Source organism: Rhinoderma darwinii, chromosome 7 (genome assembly GCF_050947455.1).
Source record: "Rhinoderma darwinii isolate aRhiDar2 chromosome 7, aRhiDar2.hap1, whole genome shotgun sequence".
Taxonomy (NCBI): Eukaryota; Metazoa; Chordata; class Amphibia; order Anura; family Rhinodermatidae; genus Rhinoderma; species Rhinoderma darwinii.
In genome coordinates, this window is record NC_134693.1 from 61,487,677 (window position 1) to 61,507,377 (window position 19,701).

At 41.0% G+C, this 19,701-nt stretch overlaps 2 protein-coding genes across 4 annotated transcripts in view; one reads left to right on the plus strand and one right to left on the minus strand.

The window, feature by feature from the left end:
• The window catches only part of EDEM3 (ER degradation enhancing alpha-mannosidase like protein 3), a 56,991-nt gene that overhangs the window by 34,288 nt on the left and 3,002 nt on the right, over positions 1-19,701 (plus strand). For all 3 annotated transcript variants that reach the window (XM_075833444.1, XM_075833445.1, XM_075833446.1), the window contains exons 14-19: positions 2,753-2,918; positions 5,820-5,974; positions 6,487-6,640; positions 7,719-7,913; positions 9,960-10,125; positions 16,190-16,375. In XM_075833444.1, the coding sequence (XP_075689559.1) occupies positions 2,753-2,918; positions 5,820-5,974; positions 6,487-6,640; positions 7,719-7,913; positions 9,960-10,125; positions 16,190-16,375 (1,022 nt within the window). The remainder of the gene's footprint in view (positions 1-2,752; positions 2,919-5,819; positions 5,975-6,486; positions 6,641-7,718; positions 7,914-9,959; positions 10,126-16,189; positions 16,376-19,701) is intronic.
• Positions 10,894-19,701, minus strand: part of C7H1orf21 (chromosome 7 C1orf21 homolog) — a 124,885-nt gene continuing 116,077 nt past the window's right edge. The window contains exon 6 of the mRNA XM_075833448.1: positions 10,894-11,529. Within this exon, the coding sequence (XP_075689563.1) occupies positions 11,359-11,529 (171 nt within the window). The 3' untranslated portion in view covers positions 10,894-11,358. The remainder of the gene's footprint in view (positions 11,530-19,701) is intronic.

Sequence of the window (19,701 nt, forward strand, 5' to 3'; positions counted from 1 at the left end):
CTGTGTTATATCAAGTCCAGAGTCAATGCAGCCGTCTACCAGGAAATTTTCCAGCACTTCATGCTTCCCTCTGCTGACAAGCTTTATGTAGATACTGATTTCATTTTCCAGCAGGACTTGGCACCTGCCCACACTGCCAAAAGTACCCATACCTGGTTTAATAACCACAGTATCACTGTGCTTGATTGGCCAGCAAACTCGCCTGACCTAAACCCCATAGAGAATCTATGGGGCATTGTCAAGAGGAAGATGAGAGACACCAGAGCCAACAATGCAGATGAGCAGAAGGCCGCTATCAAAGCAACCTGGGCTTCCATAACACCTCAGCAGTGCCACAGGCTGATCACCTCCATGCCACGCCGCATTGATGCAGTAATTCATGCAAAAGGAGCCCCGACCAAGTATTGAGTGCATATACTGGACATATTTTTCAGTAGGCCTACGTTTCGGTTTAAAAATCATTTTTGAAATTTGGCTTATCTAATTTTCTGAGATACATTTTGGGTTTTCCATAGCTGTTACCATAATCATCAACAGAAAAAAATGCTGGAAATAGATCACTCTGTGTGTAATGAATCTATATAATGAGTTTCACTTTTTGAATTGAATGACTGAAATAAATTAACTTTTTGATATTCTAAGTCATTGAGACCTGTACATGTTCCAGCAATACATGCAGGCTAAAAAAAGAAAAATTCTAAATATGCTACCTTCATTTAGATTTTTTAAATGGTCCTCCAGATTTTTATTTTTCCATGCCATCAGTGGCGGTGGAGCTGCTTTATTACTGCCCTGTATTCTCTGAATGCTGGTCTGGCAGTGAGCTGAGGTGACTGTTTTTTTTAGGGATACTTTTTAAAACAACCTCCTTTTTGCTTTGCAGCTTCAGGTTTGAGCGGCAGCATGTCAGATAATTTTAAAGTGTTCCTATCATTCCAGGTGAATTTTCAGATTAAACCATCAGTTGTATGCTCTTCAGTCATAAGAATATTTCTGACCACAATGTCACCTGTATGATGTTTTCCCCCTCTGCATCTCTAATTGTCAGTTTTTCATAAGCTCCGCTCCAAAAAAATCTCCTGATCAGTGTCTTGGTTGAGCTTCCCATGTGCCCCTAGCCTCAGTACTGTGATCAATCATCTGCTCCTGCAAGACACATGAAAAGTGTCTGCCTGTCTGCAATCCCCCTCACACACACCGGGAACGCGAACTATAACATAAGTTCAGCAGGAGAGAAGTGTGTGTATGGGCAGGCGCATTCTCTCCCCTCTCCCTGTCAAACGCTCTGCTCTTCTACACTGTGTAATATGAGACTGTGAACACTGAAGGCTTTCAAGCTTTATAGTTGACCTTGTTTTTCAGTGAGTGCAGAGTTTCTGAACAGTTATGGTATAAAGGCATCTGTTAAGCTGAGAGAGAAGATATTTTACGCTTTATCATCTTTGCATATACAATTGATTTACGGTAGAAAGATGTAAACGATAGGTGAATATACAACCTGTAATGTGCAGAAAATTTCCAGTCGAGTCACATTATTATGACCACCAGCTAATATCCAGAGTAACCGCCGTGTGCAGCACGGATAGCAGCTAGAAGTTGCTGGTAGGTTGTGTAGGGGTATCTGGAGCCATGCTGACTGCAGTGCATCCCACATTTGCTGTCTGGTGCGAGAGGTGGAGGATCAATAGAGCGAACAAGACGATCGAGGTGGTCCCATAGATGCTCAATTGGGTTCAAGTCTGGCGAATTAGGGGGTCAGGGAAGTCTTGGTCGTGCTCGTCCAACCACTGTTGGACATTTCTAGCCATGTGACATATCGCTTTGTCTTGCTGGAAGATTCCACCTGCCACAGGGTAGACAAACGGCATGTATGGGTGGATGTGATCTGCAACGATGGATTCATCCCCAAATCGGTTCAGAGTGCCTTCCACATGGATGAGTGGGCCCAGAGAGTACCATGAAAAAATTCACCAGACCATAACGCTGCCGCTTGTATTCTTCCAGCAATGGTTGCAGGGTGTTTGTTTTCTGATGTTTCTCGCCTGACAAACCAACGTCCATCCGTTCGATGAAGCAGAAAACCTAACTCATCGCCTTTGCCAATCAACGGTGGTCCAATTTCAATACTACCGTGAAAATTGAACCCTTTTTTTCTGGAGCAGTGACCGTACGTCTGCTTCGGAGCCCCATACACAGTAGGGTTCGCTGAACTATTTTAGACACACGTCTGGTAGCCCCCTGGTTGATTTTCACGGTAAGCTGATCCACTGTAGTGTTTGTACGGCCCTTGTGCGCCTTCGTAGCCGAGGTTCACCTCTCTCATCAATGGCATGTGGTGCTCTGCAACTTCCACTTTAGTTATTCCCAATGGTGCCATTTGTCCACACGACATACACTTTAGCCGCAGCACGCAAAGAGTTCACAAACTGCGCTGTTCGAGAAATACTGCCTCTCTTGCCCCAAAAGCCAATAATCATCCATTTTTGCAACTGATAAATCGACCCCTTTTACCCATGGCAACAACGAGTGATGTGTTCAGACAGCCTATCGGACACCTTACATACCCACCAAGCCAGTCCACGACACATCACTTCCTTCATGGGCTACGCGCTGCCAATGTCGAAAGTAGAAGGTGGTCATAATAATGTGACTCGACTGGGTATTTAAAATGTTAAGTAGTATTTTGTTTTTAAGTTTCTAAGGGTTTTCCCTAAATTTCTGCCCCATAACTTACCTTTTTATTTTTGTTTAGGATGGACTCCTTTTTCCTGGCAGAGATGTTTAAATACTTGTACTTGCTATTTTCTGAGAGGGAAGATCTAAACTTTGACATAGAGGATTACATTTTTACTACAGAAGCTCATCTTTTACCACTTTGGTTATCCACAGCAAATCACACCCGAATGAAGAAAAACAAAGTGTGTATTTGATCATTTTTGTTGTTATTCCATTTTATTTAAGTCGATGTCCACCTTTGAACACATTTCACATAAAGATATTAAGTACTTGAGTAATTTGATTTATCCCAGAGCTGCATTGACAATTCTGCGAGCTTATTATCAGAATTCTCCCAGCATTCTTTGCTGACTCAATGGGAAAATGTATCAAAACTAGTTCAAATAAAAAGTGGAGGAGTTTCCCATAACTAATCAAGTCGCTGGTTTCATCTTCTTACGGGCCTGGAACAGAGAGCTGGAATTTGATTGGTTCCTATGGGCAACTGCTCCAGTTTTCACTAGTTTTGATAAATCTTCTCATGTCTTTACACAACTGGTGATTTTTCATTTTGGGAATTGTAGACCTTCTATCAGCATTTAGAATAGTCTGATGTTGAAAAGACTAACTTTGCTAGTGCATTATGGAAGTAGGTATTTACACAGTTCACCTCCCCGATGAATGTCCGGATGATGTAAAACACATCTCCCTTATGAGAAGTTTTACTCTTATTGCAGCAAAGCAAATGGCAAATATCATAAGTGTAGCACAATATCACTGTAGTTATGCTGGTCTTTGCAGTTCTCCACAACGGAAAATAAACCCCTCTGCTCTGTACAAGAATCGGCAAGATCCAACTGTCACAGTATTGTGATTATGCTGATAAAATAGGATTCAGGCCCCATGCACACAACCGTAAAAGTCTTCCGCAATTATGGTCCAATTACGGACCCATTCACTTCTATTGTCCAGGGACACCTTCCCGTTAATTTACGGGAAGGTGTCTGGGCCGTAGAAGTGTACTGCAAAAGATAGGACATGTTCTATCATTTTCGCGTTTTAGCCGATGCTCCCATACTTTGTATGGGAGCACGACTCGCAAATGTTTGCGGCCGTGCCCCTCAATCGCGGACTGTGATTACGGGCACTGCTGTGTGCATGAGGCCGCAACCTCAAGTGTAACAATTCCATATTTGTTTACATCAAGGATGGTTTTCTTATACTCTAAAAATCGCAATGAGTGTAATATAACCGTCCTCGATATAAGTGAGAATGTTGCAATGCGATTTGTGAGTATATGATGAAACCATGTTTAAAGAGGCTCTGTCACCAGATTTTGCAACCCCTATCTGCTATTGCAGCAGATCGGCGCTGCAATGTAGATTACAGTAACGTTTTTATTTTTAAAAAACGAGCATTTTTGGCCAAGTTATGACCATTTTCGTATTTATGCAAATGAGGCTTGCAAAAGTACAACTGGGCGTGTTGAAAAGTAAAAGTACAACTGGGCGTGTATTATGTGCGTACATCGGGGCGTGTTTACTACTTTTACTAGCTGGGCGTTGTGTATAGAAGTATCATCCACTTCTCTTCACAACGCCCAGCTTCTGGCAGTGCAGACACAGCGTGTTCTCGAGAGATCACGCTGTGACGTCACTCACAGGTCCTGCATCGTGTCAGACGAGCGAGGACACCGGCACCAGAGGCTACAGATGATTCTGCAGCAGCATCAGCGTTTGCAGGTAAGTCCATGTAGCTACTTACCTGCAAATGCTGATGCTGCTGCAGAATCAACTGTAGCCTCTGGTGCCGACACGATGCAGGACCTGTGAGTGACGTCACAGATTTGCACTACCAGAAGCTGGGCGTTCTGAAGAGAAGTGGATGATACTTCTCATCAGAACGCCCAGCTAGTAAAAGTAGTAAACACGCCCCGATGTACGCACATAATACACGCCCAGTTGTACTTTTGCAAGCCTCATTTGCATAAATACGAAAATGGCCATAACTTGGCCAAAAATGCTCGTTTTTTAAAAATAAAAACGTTACTCTAATCCACATTGCAGCGCCTATCTGCTGCAATAGCAGATAGGGGCTGCAAAATCTGGTGACAGAGCCTCTTTAATGTTTGCAGTGTTAGGCTGGGTTTACCCTGGCGTTAGTGTTTCCACTGTTCCTCTCCGTCAGACGAGCAGAACAACGAAAATATCAGCAGCACTGTTCCGTTTTGACAGACACCATTGGCGCCCAACAGCACCCATGGACTTTTATGAGTACTGTTGGGTTTCTGTTAGGGTGTCCATGGTTTTACCGGAAACCATAGTGCAGCCTCCGAAGCAGATGTGACTGCCGCACAACTCAAGATTCTTACTGGAGAAGGGTGCAGTAACGTGGAACTGGAGGTTTGGGACACCCGTTCTTGCGATCGGTGGGGGTCCTGTGGGTACGTGATAAGCCCATTCTGGGAATAACCCCTTTAAGTAGTGTAATTAACACCAGCACAACCCCTGTGACATCGGTCGGTTGTATCCAGCCAGTACTTGTCCGGAGAGGAGGGGATTACTTTCTCTTGAGGAGAACTTAAAAAATCAGCCTATCTACAGGGATCTCGTGCTACACTTGTAATATTTGCTTAGTGGCAATATGAGTAAAGCTGTTCATACAGGAAATTTGTTTTACATCCTCCTGTCTATGTTGACCGGTGAGGTGTCTTGTGTAGATGCCTATATTAAATGGAGATTTAGGACTATGGCCTTTTTCCCTTCACCTGCTCCATCTAATCCAATTAACCTCTTAGTGCTGTGAATTTATTTTGAACTGGTTGAGGAGGTGATCTCACTTGCTGTTAGAATATGTCATTAATGTGCGATTGGTGGGTTTCCAGTCTGCGTGACCCCTGCTGATCACTTTACCAAGTTGAGGCAGCATTAGGAAAATGCCCCATCTGCTCTCCCCCTGTGTTTTGTTTTTTTGATGCCCAAGGCGAATTGTGAATGCAGACTTGAGTATAGGACAAGTACAAGATATGTAATAGTATATTTCCTAAGTTATTCAACATTGTGATGGTTTTATATGATTTCTAAACCATTTGTCTTTGATTACAGACTACCCAATACACAGAGCTTGATGACAGCAATTTTGATTGGTCGTGTCCAAATACACAAATTCTTTTTCGCAATGATCCTTTGTATGCTCAGAGCATAAGGGAACCATTAAAAAATGTGGTTGATAAGAATTGTCCTCGCACTACTTCAAGAATGTAAGTATTTATATATCTATTTAGTATTATATTGTAACAATAAAGATTATTTTTTTTGTATGTTATTGTGTGTGACATCTGTTTTTTATCCATTTTGCAACGGGTCCTGATCAGACTGTCAGGTTTCCATATAATTTTTTTTTTACCAGGTAGAATTGCCTAGCAGACAAGACTATTCTTTCCATTGGAGGCAACGGAAACCTGTGTGATGTTGTTAAATATATACGCTAGCATGAATCACTAAGAAATATTTGTTTTTAAATAAATGCTACATTTACCTTCTTTCTAATCCGTCATTAAAGAAACTTCCGTCATTGTGTTAGCAGATCTGAAGCTGTTCAGTAAATTGCCCTTTTTGATTTTATAGATGTGTCAATGCGCTGGAATGAGTATTTTAGGGATTTAAAGCCTGCTACTTGTTCCTTTTTAAATTCTGCATATAACATTGTTTAACCCTTTTAAATGCTTCTGTGAATAACAAAACTTTGGAATTCACTTCAACCTTTTATTAGGGATGAGATTTCCGGCAATGGGAACAGGCCACCATTACGTGCTAGGGATTTTATGGCTAGTAACTCAGAACATTTGGAAATCCTGAAAAAGATGGGTGTCAGTCTGATTCATCTGAAAGATGGAAGAGTTCAGCTTGTTCAACATGCCAATCAAGTAAGAGTGTGCTTTATAAATAGTTCCTTAAAGAGGCAGTCCGTTTAAAACCCTCTTCTGGCATATTGGAAAATTATATCCATCGTCTGTAAACCCCAAATAATTTGGCTGTAGTCCTTTGGGCGCGCTCAGATATTTGTTACTTGAAATCTAACACCGTGCTGTAGAGCGCCATTGTAGCTAACATTTTATCAGGGTGGGCGCTTAGCAGAACTGAGGGATGCAGCTGAATGAATAAACTAAGAAATATTACAATTATAGCGCAGAGTCACAGTTTTACGATTTACACATAGATATAATCTACATAAAAAGTTGCTTCATTTTGAAAATACTGAACTTTACTTGCCTTGTGCTGCTCCTGTATTTTATTCTTATCCAAGGCTGCTTTCACATTTCTCTGAGCTGCTGAGTTCATACCTCCAACATTTCCTTCTAGTGTAATGTCCACACAGAGCTTGCTCTGGTGTCTTGGATCCTATTGCACCTTGTTAATTTGATAATATGATGTAGCAACAAAATAACTGCATTACAGAACCTCACCTATACGATTTAGTGTCAAGCAGTTGACCTAATTCCAGTACAAAGCTGAATTGTGAATGCAGCTCTAGCGATCATGTAGGCTGTAACCCTGAATCCGTACTAGTTCATCTGCGTTGAAGGCTTTGTTAGGGACCTCCGTCACATATTTGACCCAAAATACCGTAAACAATATCGCGGCATGCTTCGCTATTGTTTCTGGTAACATAACAGACACTATGATAGAACCCCGACGGAACCCATTAAATTAAATGGGTTCCGTCAAGCATTGATGGTGTCCATCGTGAAACTTAACCAGTGCTACTGGTATTTTCGTTGTTCTGTTCCTATGTGGGAGCAGAGCAACGGAACCATAGATGCAGATGTGAACATGGCCTAAGAAATTACCAGTCTACACAGTAACAGAACTATTGGTAAGCGGATTAATTGAGATCGTATTTTGGGCAGGGATAAAGTTCTGCACATCCAGAAAATCTTTTCATAATGCTGCATTTACTTCCAGTTGATTTCAACTTTTTTTTAATAATTTTGTTTCTTTCAGGCCGCGAGCTCCATAGATGCTGAGGATGGTTTGCGTTTTATGCAAGAGATGATTGAACTTTCCAGCCAGCAACAGAAGGAGCAACAGTTACCTCCACGTGCAGTGCAAATAGTGTCTCACCCATTTTATGGGCGAGTGGTATTAACTGCGGGGCCTGCACAGTTTGGAATGGATCTATCTAAGAATGTTGCAGGGGTAATTGTTAACAGACTGCACTTTTCTGTGTTAGTCTTCCTAGTTCTGTTACTAGACTACAAATGTACAACCTGGGGGTGCAGTCTGATCACCTAATGGTATCGGAAACAAAAAAGAAGAAAAAAATTACTACACTAATCGTAAATATAACGTATTTTAAGTTAATCACAAAAAATTAGAAATGGGAAGATTTAAATAATAGCATATTAAATGGCTTTTAGTGTAGCCCATTTTATAGAAGTACACCTTAAATTCAGCAAAATTAGCAAATATTATGTCCTAAATTGCTTCTTATGGTGAGAAAACAAAATGATCTTCCCAAATAAGGATAATAAGGGGATAAAACCTTCCTCCAAGAAGGCCATGAACTTCAAAATGTGAACAACACAATCTAAAATATTAATGGACTCTACATTTCTGCTTAAAAAAATAGAATATAAACCAAAAATGTTCACCAAATAAATAAAATTCAGCAATCAATAAAATATCAATAGTAGTGATAAATGGGTACAAAATTAATAGATAAAGTGATACATAGCAAAACATGTATAAATATATCAAATTAATTAAATGTCCCTGTATCCATTATAACTATATAATATACTATATTATATAACTATATAGTTACATAGCTAGTGAGCGTTAAAAAGAAAAAGTGAAAAGTCCATATAGTTTAAAGAGACTCTGTCACCACATTATAAGTATCTTCTACATAATGTGATCGGCGCTGTAATGTAGATTACGACAGTGTTTTTTATTTAGAAAAACGATCATTTTTGACGGAGTTATGACCTATATTAGCTTTATGCTAATGAGTTTCTTAATGGACAACTGGGCGTGTCTTACTTTTTGACCAAGTGGGCGTTGTGGAGAGAAGTGTATGACCCTGACCAATCAGTGACCAATCAGCGTCATACACTTCTCTCCATTCATTTACACAGCAGATAGTGAACTTATTACATCATATATGTGCAGCCACATACACACGCACTAACGTTACTGCAGTGTCCTGACAGTAAATATACATTACCTCCAGCCAGGACGTGATGTCTATTCAGAATCCTGACACTTCTGTAGCGTTTGTGTGAGGTTTGCAGCAAGGCAAGCGTAATCTCGTTTTAAATGACCGGTTACATCGTAATCTCGCGAGATTACGTTTGCCTTGCTGTAAATCTCACACAAACGTTACCGAGGTGTCAGGATTCTGAATAGACATCACGTCCTGGCTGGAAGTAATGTATATTCACTGTAAGGACACTTGAGTAACGTTAGTGTGTGTGTGTGTATCTGGCTGCACATAGTGATCTAGTAAGATCACTATGTGCTGTGTAAATGAATGGAGAGAAGTGTATGATGCTGATTGGTCTGCGTCATACACTTCTCTCCACAACGCCCACTTGGTCAAAAAGTAAAACACGCCCAGTTGTCTATTAAGAAACTCATTAGCATAAAGATAATATAGGTCATAACTTCGTCAAAAAAGATCGTTTTTCTAAATAAAAATCACAGCTGTAATCTACATTACAGCGCTGATGACATTATGTAGAAGATAGGCCACTTATAATGTGGTGATAGAGCCTCTTTAAGCCATTTCCTGCAGTTTTGATTCAGAGGAAGGCAAAATAATAAGAAGCTTGTTTTCATCATCTTAGGAGAAAATTTTATTCCATCTTTAAATATATCAGACTAAGTCCCTGGCGACAAATTTTATACATCCATGATCTCCAACGTGTGGCTCTACCATTGGGGAAACTATGATTCCCAGCATGCCCGACCAGCCTCCGTTTTGGATACTACCGATGTAGAAAACTTTTATCTAGAGATTTAGTCTGATACCTGATTGAAGTAAGTGAACTTCACAGTCCCAAGCTTTCCTTCTTCCAGTCTTTCACATCTAGGACCTCTAGTAAATAAGATGAGGACTGACTATGTTTAAATGTGGTACATCTAGAGATAAGATTGAGTTTGTTAATTGAAAACTAAATGTGATGGGGAAGGGCAATGTAATCCTCATTATTAATCTATTGACAATTCTCTTTGTTTCAGTGTCGTGGATTTGTAGCCAAAACGGAGCCTTACAGTGGCTGCACGGAGATAACCAATTCTGATGTCATTAAAGGGAAAATTGCATTGATGCAACGAGGCCAGTGCATGTTTGCTGAGAAGGCTAGGAATGTGCAGAAATCTGGTGCTATTGGAGGAATTGTTATGGGTAGGTACTATGCATTCACTATGGATCGTGTTTTGGAAGCTTTTAAAAGGTTCGGTAAAGAAATATGGATCTATTTAATTTCTGTAGAAACTTTTTAGTAGAATCCCAAAGTATACTTTCCAAAGAATTAAATCCTCCTTTTTTATTATACCTTGTTCTATAGCTTTTGTTTACTACAGGTGGTGACGAACACCGTTCAAATTCGATTTTAAAATATCAAACCATTTTGCAGTCTGACTTCACTTATCCACATGTATTAACTGTAATTCTTATGTAAGGATGAAACTTAGAAAAAATTATTTCCTTCCAAGATGGAGTGACACAGCTGTACACCAGTAACAGCTTAAGGGTCGCAGTTTACCTTGTTAAAGGAACACGAAGAATAGATAATGCACACATTAAAAATATTTCCCAGCGATTCCTCCCTTCATGTCTTCCCTCCCTTTAATTCCATTTGTCCCATATTATAATTAAAACTGATAAATATATAAAGAAAGCTTCTGTGTGTCCCAGGAGATCAGCCATGTCCCCCTCCTGTCTGGCTGTAAGGCAACAGGCTGCAGAAGGAGCCCCCCCCCCCATCTGCTCGGTCTGCAGTACAACAAAAAGATTAAGCCCTGCCTCTTGTTTTAGCCCCACCCCTCGGCTGTTCCTTAGCCAAAAATTTAATAGATCAGCAGGAAACTAATCCCTGTGTTCTCTGCAGAATTTCTTCTTAACTGTTTGTTTGTTTCAGAAACATGCAGATAATCCAGCAGGCTGACTAACAGTACGGGCAAGTTTATTATTCATTTCTAGTAAAGGGAACGTTCAAGCTTCTAGGGCAGCACTGCTGACTGAACAATCGGGATGACTGAGAGGGATGAAGTTATCACACTAAGGCTAGGATTGTGCCTAGACTTTCTATGCTCACTACAAAAAATCGCTCTGACATTGCTGTCAATAGAAATGCATTGAGTAGCTTTACAATCTCTACAAAATTGCTTCAATCAAGCGAGTTACTAGCCATTTTTATTTGTTCTTAATCGCAGCATGCGGAGTGATTTTGAAAAGTAGTATCCATATCCTTCCTCCATAGAGTAATATTAAAGTCTCTTGGAAATCGCGTAAGATTTTGATTACCCTATGGAAAAAAAAGTCTACCTACAAAACAGCTGTGTTGTAGCCTTGGAATCTGTCACGCTGAACCTATCGGCAGGCAGCAGGTTATACAGCAGGAGGACCTGACCATCTCTATGAAGCTTCAGTTTCCATCAGATAAATCATGACGGTTCTAGGATTGTTGACTTCTTCCCGGCTGGCGAGTACACACGTCAGACCATCGTTCACGGCGCTTTCTTCAATGGCCACTCTGCTTTTTCCTCTTGGGCAGAAAATAATCTCTCCTTCTTGAAGGCAATCCACCTAAAAGAAAAAAATAATACACTGGCTGACTTTCTCAGCAGACAGACACTGAGAGAATGGTCGATTGGAGACTGAACCCCAGGATTTTTCAGCAGCTGACAGAAATATTGGGTTCCCCAAAACTAGACTTGTATGCAACAAGGAAGAACTTTCAGGTACCAAACTTTAAGGGTATGTGCACACGCTAGCTGTCATTTACGTCTGAAAAGACAGACTGTTTTCAGGAGTAAACAGTTGCCTCGTTTCAGACGTAAATCCTCCTCCTCGCATTTTGCGAGGCTTCTCTGACAGCCGTAAATTTTGAGCTGTTCTTCATTGAGTTCAATGAAGTACGGCTCAAATTACGTCTGAAAGAAGTGTCCTGCACTTCTTTTGCCGAGGCTGTATTTTTACGCATCGTCGTTTGACAGCTGTCAAACGATGACGCGTAAATTACAGGTCGTCTGCACAATACGTCGGCAAACCCATTCAAATGAATGGGCAGATGTTTGCCGACGTATTGCAGCCCTATTTTCAGACGTAAAACGAGGCATAATACGCCTCGTTTACGTCTGAAAATAGGTCGTGTGAACCCAGCCTTACTCCCTGTCTCTCGGACCGGCCTTTGCAGGTGGATGCTTTTACCCAGTCGTGGCCAAAGGGCATCCTCTATGCCTTCCTGTCTTTCTTCCGCATTCTAAGGACTCTAACAAAGATATAGGAAGTTGCGTGAAAGTAAACTTGACTGCCCCTTATTGGCCAAAAAAAAGAGTCTGGTTCCCCCTACTTCTTAATCTCTCAGCAGGAAACTTCTGGACTCTTCCCTCCTGCTAGAGGGGCAGACGTGACTCTGCCAGACGTGACTGTGCTTACCATCCGGAAGTCCATCAACTTCAACTGAAGGCTCGGATGCTGGACTTGCTATCCTGAGTAAAAAGAAAAGGTCTCCTCTGAGGCAGTTATAGATACCCTCATTCACAGTGGAAAACCGGTTACCTCTAAGATTTACCTTAGATCCTAGAAAGCATTTCTCTCTTTTGCTAAGGATAGATGGAATTTCATGGATTTGCCTAGCATTTGTCTGAATCTAGACTTTCTGCAAGCCGGCCTAGACTATATATTTTTTTAAATATTACAGTGGTTCTTATTGGGTTTTTAGTGGCATTTTTCTTTTAATGTTATTTTGTACATGCGTTTTTGAAGTCCTATAGAGAGGCCTATGGGAAAAATGCACTAAAAAAGGCTACACCCAGAGCATACTGCACTTGGGGAATAAAGCACCACTGACCACAAAAAAGCCAAAAGAAAAAATGCAGTGTAGGTAGTGCTTTTTACATATTACTATAGACTTTAATGTGACGTCTGGCTACACAAAAAAAGGCACCACAAAAGTAAAGAAGAAAAACGCAGTAAAACGCTGTGTGTGTGAAACCAACCTAAGGTTATGTTCACACGGAGTATTTTGGGGGAGGAATATCTGCCTCAAAATTCCGTTTGGAACTTTGAGGCAGATATTCCTCTCCCTGCACGCCGATTTTCGCGGCAATTATCGCGCCGTTTTTCGCCCGCGGCCATTGAGCGCCGCGGGCATAAAACAGCGAGATATACGATTTCTCTGCCTCCCATTGAAGTCAATGGGAGGTCGGAGGCGGAAGCGCCCAAAGATAGGGCATGTCGCTTCTTTTTCCCGCGAGGCAGTTTTACTGCTCGCGGGAAAAAGACGCCGACGCCTCCCATTGAAATCAATGGGAGGCGTTCTCGGGCCGTTTCTGCCGAGTTTTGTGACGCGGTTTCCGCGTAAAAAAACTCGGCAAAATACCCCGTGTGAACATAGCCTAAAGGTCCAGATTGCTGCTAGACGTGCCTTTTTAAGATGTAAAACTTGCAGACCATTCTCTAATCAGATGTTTCATTAAGGGCTCCATCAGACTTCATCCATTACTCAGTACTTCTGTACCTACGTGGGAGCTGAAACTAGTCCTCTTTGTTTTCAGGTCCCCTGTTTAAACCAATTGGGTACAAAAGTGCTCGTGTTACAATTTTGCGCAGAAGTTACTGGGGGGAACAGTATTTGATAGATATGGACCCTGTATCCGCCCTGTATGGTATTGCTCATCCCTTGATTCTGTATCTTGGGAGAGACTTATCCTTGTACCGACATACTATTGTACAGAGGTTAGGGTAGCAATATATGGGCTATATATAGTGATTGTTTGAATGCCCATATATGATGAATAATAAAGTGAAAATCACCATAGCTGTTTTGAAGGGGCTGCAGCGCCCTTACTACTTACTCACTGTGAATCGTCGACACAGAGCGCTGCACCCCCTTCAAAGCAGCTAATCGGCGGAGGTCCCTGTAGTCGGACCCCGACCCATCAGCTATTGATGGCCTATCCTGAGGACCATCAACTTAAAGGAACGGAACAACCCCTTTAACAGCAGGATGCTGTAAACATGTGCATTGAGGGGCCACTGACGTGGGCTACCGGCTTTTCCAAACGTGTGGTCTCTGAACAGATGATATATTTTTTAATGTACCATTTAAATCATAAGATTGTTTACAAATTATGAGAATACAATACAGTAGGATAAATTAACCCCTTAAAGGCTATATACACCTATTGAAATCGTGTTTTTTTTTTTTTTTTTTATAAAAATGTCTATAGGTGTGTTTGGTGCAACTTTCTAAATACTTTTTATTAAAAATAATTTTTACTTTTTCAGATACAGCTGCTTTGTATCCTGTATACAGAGCAGCTGTATCTTGCGCTGATTGCTAAATGCATCAGGTCAGAGGGACTGACAGCAGAGACACGCAGGATCCACCTGTTATCGTTCACATCTAAGTTATGAACTTAGATGTGATCGGTAACAGCTCGATCCTGTGTGTCAGAGACCATGAGCTGACACTGAATCAGTCAGTGCTGCGGACCTGACGGATACAGGTTTCAGCGCCAGATACAGCTGCTCTGTATACAGGATACAAAGCAGCTGTACCTGTAAAAATAATTTGCACCAAACACACTTATTAAAATAAAAAAAATAAAAGTTGTATATAGCCTTTAACCCTTTCGTGACCAGCCTATTTTAGGCCTTAATGACCAAGCTATTTTTTACGTTTTTCCATCGTCTCATTCAAAGAGCTTTGTTTTTATTTATTTTTGCGTCAACATAGCTGGATAACGTTTTTTGCGGGACAAGTTCAATTGTTTAATAGCATCATCATGGGGTGCGTCCTAAATTTACGCCGTTTACCGTGTGGTATAAATAACACTAACTTTATTCAGCGGGTTGTTACGATTGCAAAGATAACAAATAATGTAATAACTTTATAGTTGGGGTCGTTATGGATGCGGCAATACCAAATATGTGTAACTTTTTTTTTTTTTCATTTTTATTCATAAAGCAATTTGGAAGGGGAAAAAGGTGGGTTTTTCATATTTTTTTCATTTATTTGTTATTAACTTGTATTAAACTTTTTCTTTTTTTACTAGTCCCACTAGGGGACCTCACTATGTGATCATCCGATCGCTTTTAGAATACACTGCAATATTTCTGGATTGCAGTGTATTACTGCCTGTCCGTGTAAAACGGACAGGTATCTGCTAGGCTATACCTCTGGCATGGCCTAGCAGGCATTAACTAGAGGCGGACCTGGGGGCCTTTATTTGGCCACAGGATGCCGGTGGGGTGAGAGGGAGCTCCCTCCCTCCAAAACCAGTCAGATGCGGCGGTCACTATTGAGTGTCAATTAGATGTTCTCTCTAATCAGGATTTATCCTTTTGGCCACAAAGTCTTGTCGGCAGCAGTCCCGCCCTAAGTTTTCTTTGTTAATCCTCCTGTTTGTGTCATTGTCGAGATGTTCGGAAAAGACAATTAAACTCACTTAGTACTTCGTACTTAATTTTCCGTTAACCTCTACAATGGCAAGTTTTTTTCCCACCCATTTGTCGGCTTTTTTTTTTTTGTCTGACTTTTATCAATTGTTTGCTATTACGCATCTTTCAATATCCTGTACTACTTACTGGGTCAGGTAAAGGGCAGGGGTCTTTTATTTTGGCTTCCAGGTTATTTCCGGTCCCTAGGGAGGTGGGGAAACACCCTGTGAATGCTGTTGTGGAGGTTAGCGGAAATCCAGGTTACCAGTGAGTGTAATTATCATCTTTTCCTCCTTTTTATGCTTCTAATTATTGGTGTGTCTTATGGCCCAGTGCCCCCTATAGTTTGAAAATGTTGTACTTGCTGTACAGTTTCCCATTCGGGTAGGAATCTGCCTGTAGAATATTTAGATTTAGACTGCCCGTGCTCTGCCAAGAAGAAACCGTGTGGATGGAAAGTATATTGCAGATGCTCAACATGGTGAGTTCTTCTTGATTTTCGATTTTAACTAAACCCGAGGTAGGTTTTTAACCTGAAGCACTCCATTGTTTTTCTGGTGAAATTCTCTACCAGTTTGTGTCACACACCTACCTTACCATTTGAAAAACTGAAGTTTAATCCAAGGTGGTGACGTTTAAGTTGGACACCATGTTGGTGATCTAGCCTAACCAGTTTCCATCTTCCCCCACAGCTTATGTCTAAAATTGGATCACCGTTTATTAAACCGTTTTTATTTTCTTTGGGTGTTTCTTTACTTTTTGAGACACCGTGTATATTTTCATCTCATTTGTCTTTCAGATGATAATGACGGTAGCAGCAGTGATACTGCTCCACTTTTCCAAATGGCAGGGGATGGGAAAAACACAGATGACCTAACAATCCCCATGTTGTTTTTATTCAGCAAGGAAGGAAATATAATTCTTGATGCAATTCGTGAATACCAAGAAGTGGAAGTTCTCCTCTCAGATAAAGCCAAAGATAGAGGTAAACTAGTAATACATACATATCGAGACGGCTTCTAACAAATCCTCTTAGGCAGACTGCCTAGTACGAATAAGCCACAGTACCTGGATAAACATTGAATGGGCCACCGCACTCACTGGAATTCTGTAGCCCCTTCATATTGCTGAACAGTGAAAAGGCCATCAATGTAATTTTTGTTTTCTTTTGGGGTTTTTGCTGGAAATGCAAATTGCAAATAAGATTTTTGCCAATTTTATTTACATTCATGTAGTATTTTTTTTCTATTGTGCATGTTTTCCAGTTTTATTAACGCAGCCAGCAATGTAAACAATGGATGTGTTCGTTCAGGCTGCCATGTATACAGCTCTATTATGGTTATATTTACGTTTAGTTATTTGGTAATAAGACGAAACATACGCATGCTCACTAAACATCACAAGTTTTATATAGAATATTCAAATAGTAGTATATCGAACATAGACTAGAGAAAATCGTTCCTTTCAGAATCTGTGTAAATGTTGTCGGCACAATTGTAAGGTAAAGGGGTGTGTGTGTGTGTGTATGTATATATATATATGTGTGTGTGTGTGTGTATATATCTCAAAAATCTGTGTATAGAGATATAGATCTATATATAGATCTATATAGAGATATATATATATATATATATAGATATAGAGAGAGAGAGATATAGAGAGAGACAGAGATATAGAGAGAGAGAGAGAGAGATATAGAGAGAGAGAGATATAGAGAGAGAGAGATAGAGAGAGAGATATAGAGAGGGAGAGAGATATAGAGAGGGAGAGAGATATAGAGAGAGAGAGAGAGAGAGAGATATATATAGAGAGAGAGAGATATATATATATATATATATATATATATATATATATATATATATAGAGAGATATAGATAGTTCCGGAAGACCCTCATAACTTTTGAACGGCTTGAGGTGGAGGGTTGATATTTGGTGGGATTTAATGGGGTCATAAAATCTACCAGTTCACGCCAAGAAAAAACACCCCCACCCCCTTGGGGGCGGTGGGGTTGGCGGGGGCAGCAAAATCTTAAATGGCACGGGGGGGTCGAGTGGGGGCTCGTTTGAAAGCTCTTTTCAATACTAAAACAATGCTGCAATCTATTTTGAGACAGAAATTTGTTCGCTGAGATGTTTAACTTTAAGGTTATCATCGTCATTATCGGCTACCGACGGTGTTAGCATTACCCAAAATGTACCGCGCAGGCAAAATCCTAAATGTGTGTGAGTGCGTGTGTATATCTCATTCATATATATATATATATATATATATATATATATATATAACTCAGTAGATCAAAATATAGATATCTAAATGGTTAAGAGTACAAGTTACACCAAACAGTCATTCCGCCCAGAATTCCCGCACAAACAGTTATTTACGATATTAGCAAGCAATTCTTTCTTATATAATAAAAAAATAAGCAGAGCCTTATAATTTGTAGCATCAATTTTCTAAACCTGAGGCGTTTATTAGTCTGTTACATAGACTTCATAGAGACCAAGCAATATTTTAGTGGTCACCATCTACGAGCAAATTCCTGGACTGCACGCTAGTTCATCACACAAAATGTCTGCCTTCAACCAGGTTTACATAAGAGGTTTCCTTGATGTTTTCTAAAAATCCAATAGCTGGATTTTATTATTTGTAGGGTTACAGTCTACCAGGAAAGCCCCTCGCTTCTCCGGCCATTCCTCTCCAATGGTTTAAAAACATATGCTTCCCTTTCCACACCCTTTCATAGTTGCATTAAGAATTTATCTACATACAATTTATCTTAATTTGATACTTACGTCAGGATTCAGTTCTGCTTTCTTATAAAAATGGCTTGCTTTCTCAATGTAGTCACAGAGCCTGGTCTGGTGATTTGCATTCTGGCAAGTGTCATCTTTACAGCAGGCTCTGTACGGTAATCTGATGTACGAAAAGATATTTAACTATTCCACTGCAGTCTAGGAGCTCAGCTGAGATAGTGGGGATAAGTCTGACAACCAGAAAAATTGTGAATGTCGCTCTGGGCTATTATACAGATTGTAAGTCAGGGCCAGTGCAACATAAGTAAGGCTATATTCACACAACCGTAAAAATAAACTTCTATCAAAAACTGATCCATTTTGCATCAGTGTATCTCCAAATTTTCATCCATTTCCCAGCCGCCTGACTGTTTTTGATGGTCGTTTGCCATCATTTTTTCATGTCCCAACCTCTGAAAACACCACCGTGCCCCTGTAGATAGTGCTGCAATGCCCCTGTGTATAGTGTCCACTGTAGATGGTGCCCACATAGGTATTGCTGTAGTGCCCAAATATTTAGTGCCAATGCCCAAAAAGATAGTGTCACACACACACTGCCCATGTAGATAGCGCCACACCCCCTCCATTCTGTAGATAGCGCCACTGGGGCTCCAGCTTGTATCTTTCAACTATGTCAGGGCTTTCAACTATGGAGACTTTGGCCAGAGCATCGCAAAGTTCTCTGGCGGGGACTACAGTCTTGGGAAAGCCATTGACGTTACTGTCCATATATGGACAGTGACATCAAGGGCTCCTCCAGGAGCGGAATCCCTGGCCAGAGCGTTGGCAATACTGTTGCCGGAGATTTCGGCATCTCAAAGCTGTGGACGTGATGTCAGGGACTCCCTCCAAGAGCGGAATCCCCAGCCAGAGCGGCGGCAACGCTCTGCCCTGGGGATTACGGAATCTCAAAACCCCTAATGTCACTGTCCATATATTTTTTTTATGGATAGACTAGGTGTCCATATATGGACAGTGACGTCAGGGGCTTTCCCAAGACAAGAGTCCCCAGCCAGAGAGCTTCAGATTCTCTGGCCGGGTACTCCATAGTTAAAAGCCCTGACATTACTGTCCATTTATGGACAGTGACATCAGGGGCTTCCCAGGCTCATAGCTTAAAGTAGCACTGTGCTCAGGGAGTCCACTTGTGAGGGCCAGGATCAGTTTTTAGCGGCCGTCATAAGAATTGATTTCTGAAAAACGGCCATTAAAAATTGTTCTATTGACTTCTATGGAGGCCGTCAGGTCGTGAAAACCGACAAAAATAAGTTAAGTTTACAATGCTCTTCCCCCTCCTTTATATCGCTCTGTCAGTAGTTTTGAGGCCTCAAAACGACTGACAGATTTGCTTTTAAAATTATATAACAGTGGCCAGTTTCAGAAGCAGAAGGCTCCGGTCACAGTATAGCGACAGTACTGCAGCCCTGCTCCTATTCAAGTGAGTAAGAGCAGAGCTGCAGTACTTCAGCACAGCCGCTATACTGTGTACAGAGCCTTCTGCACCGACCATGCATAACT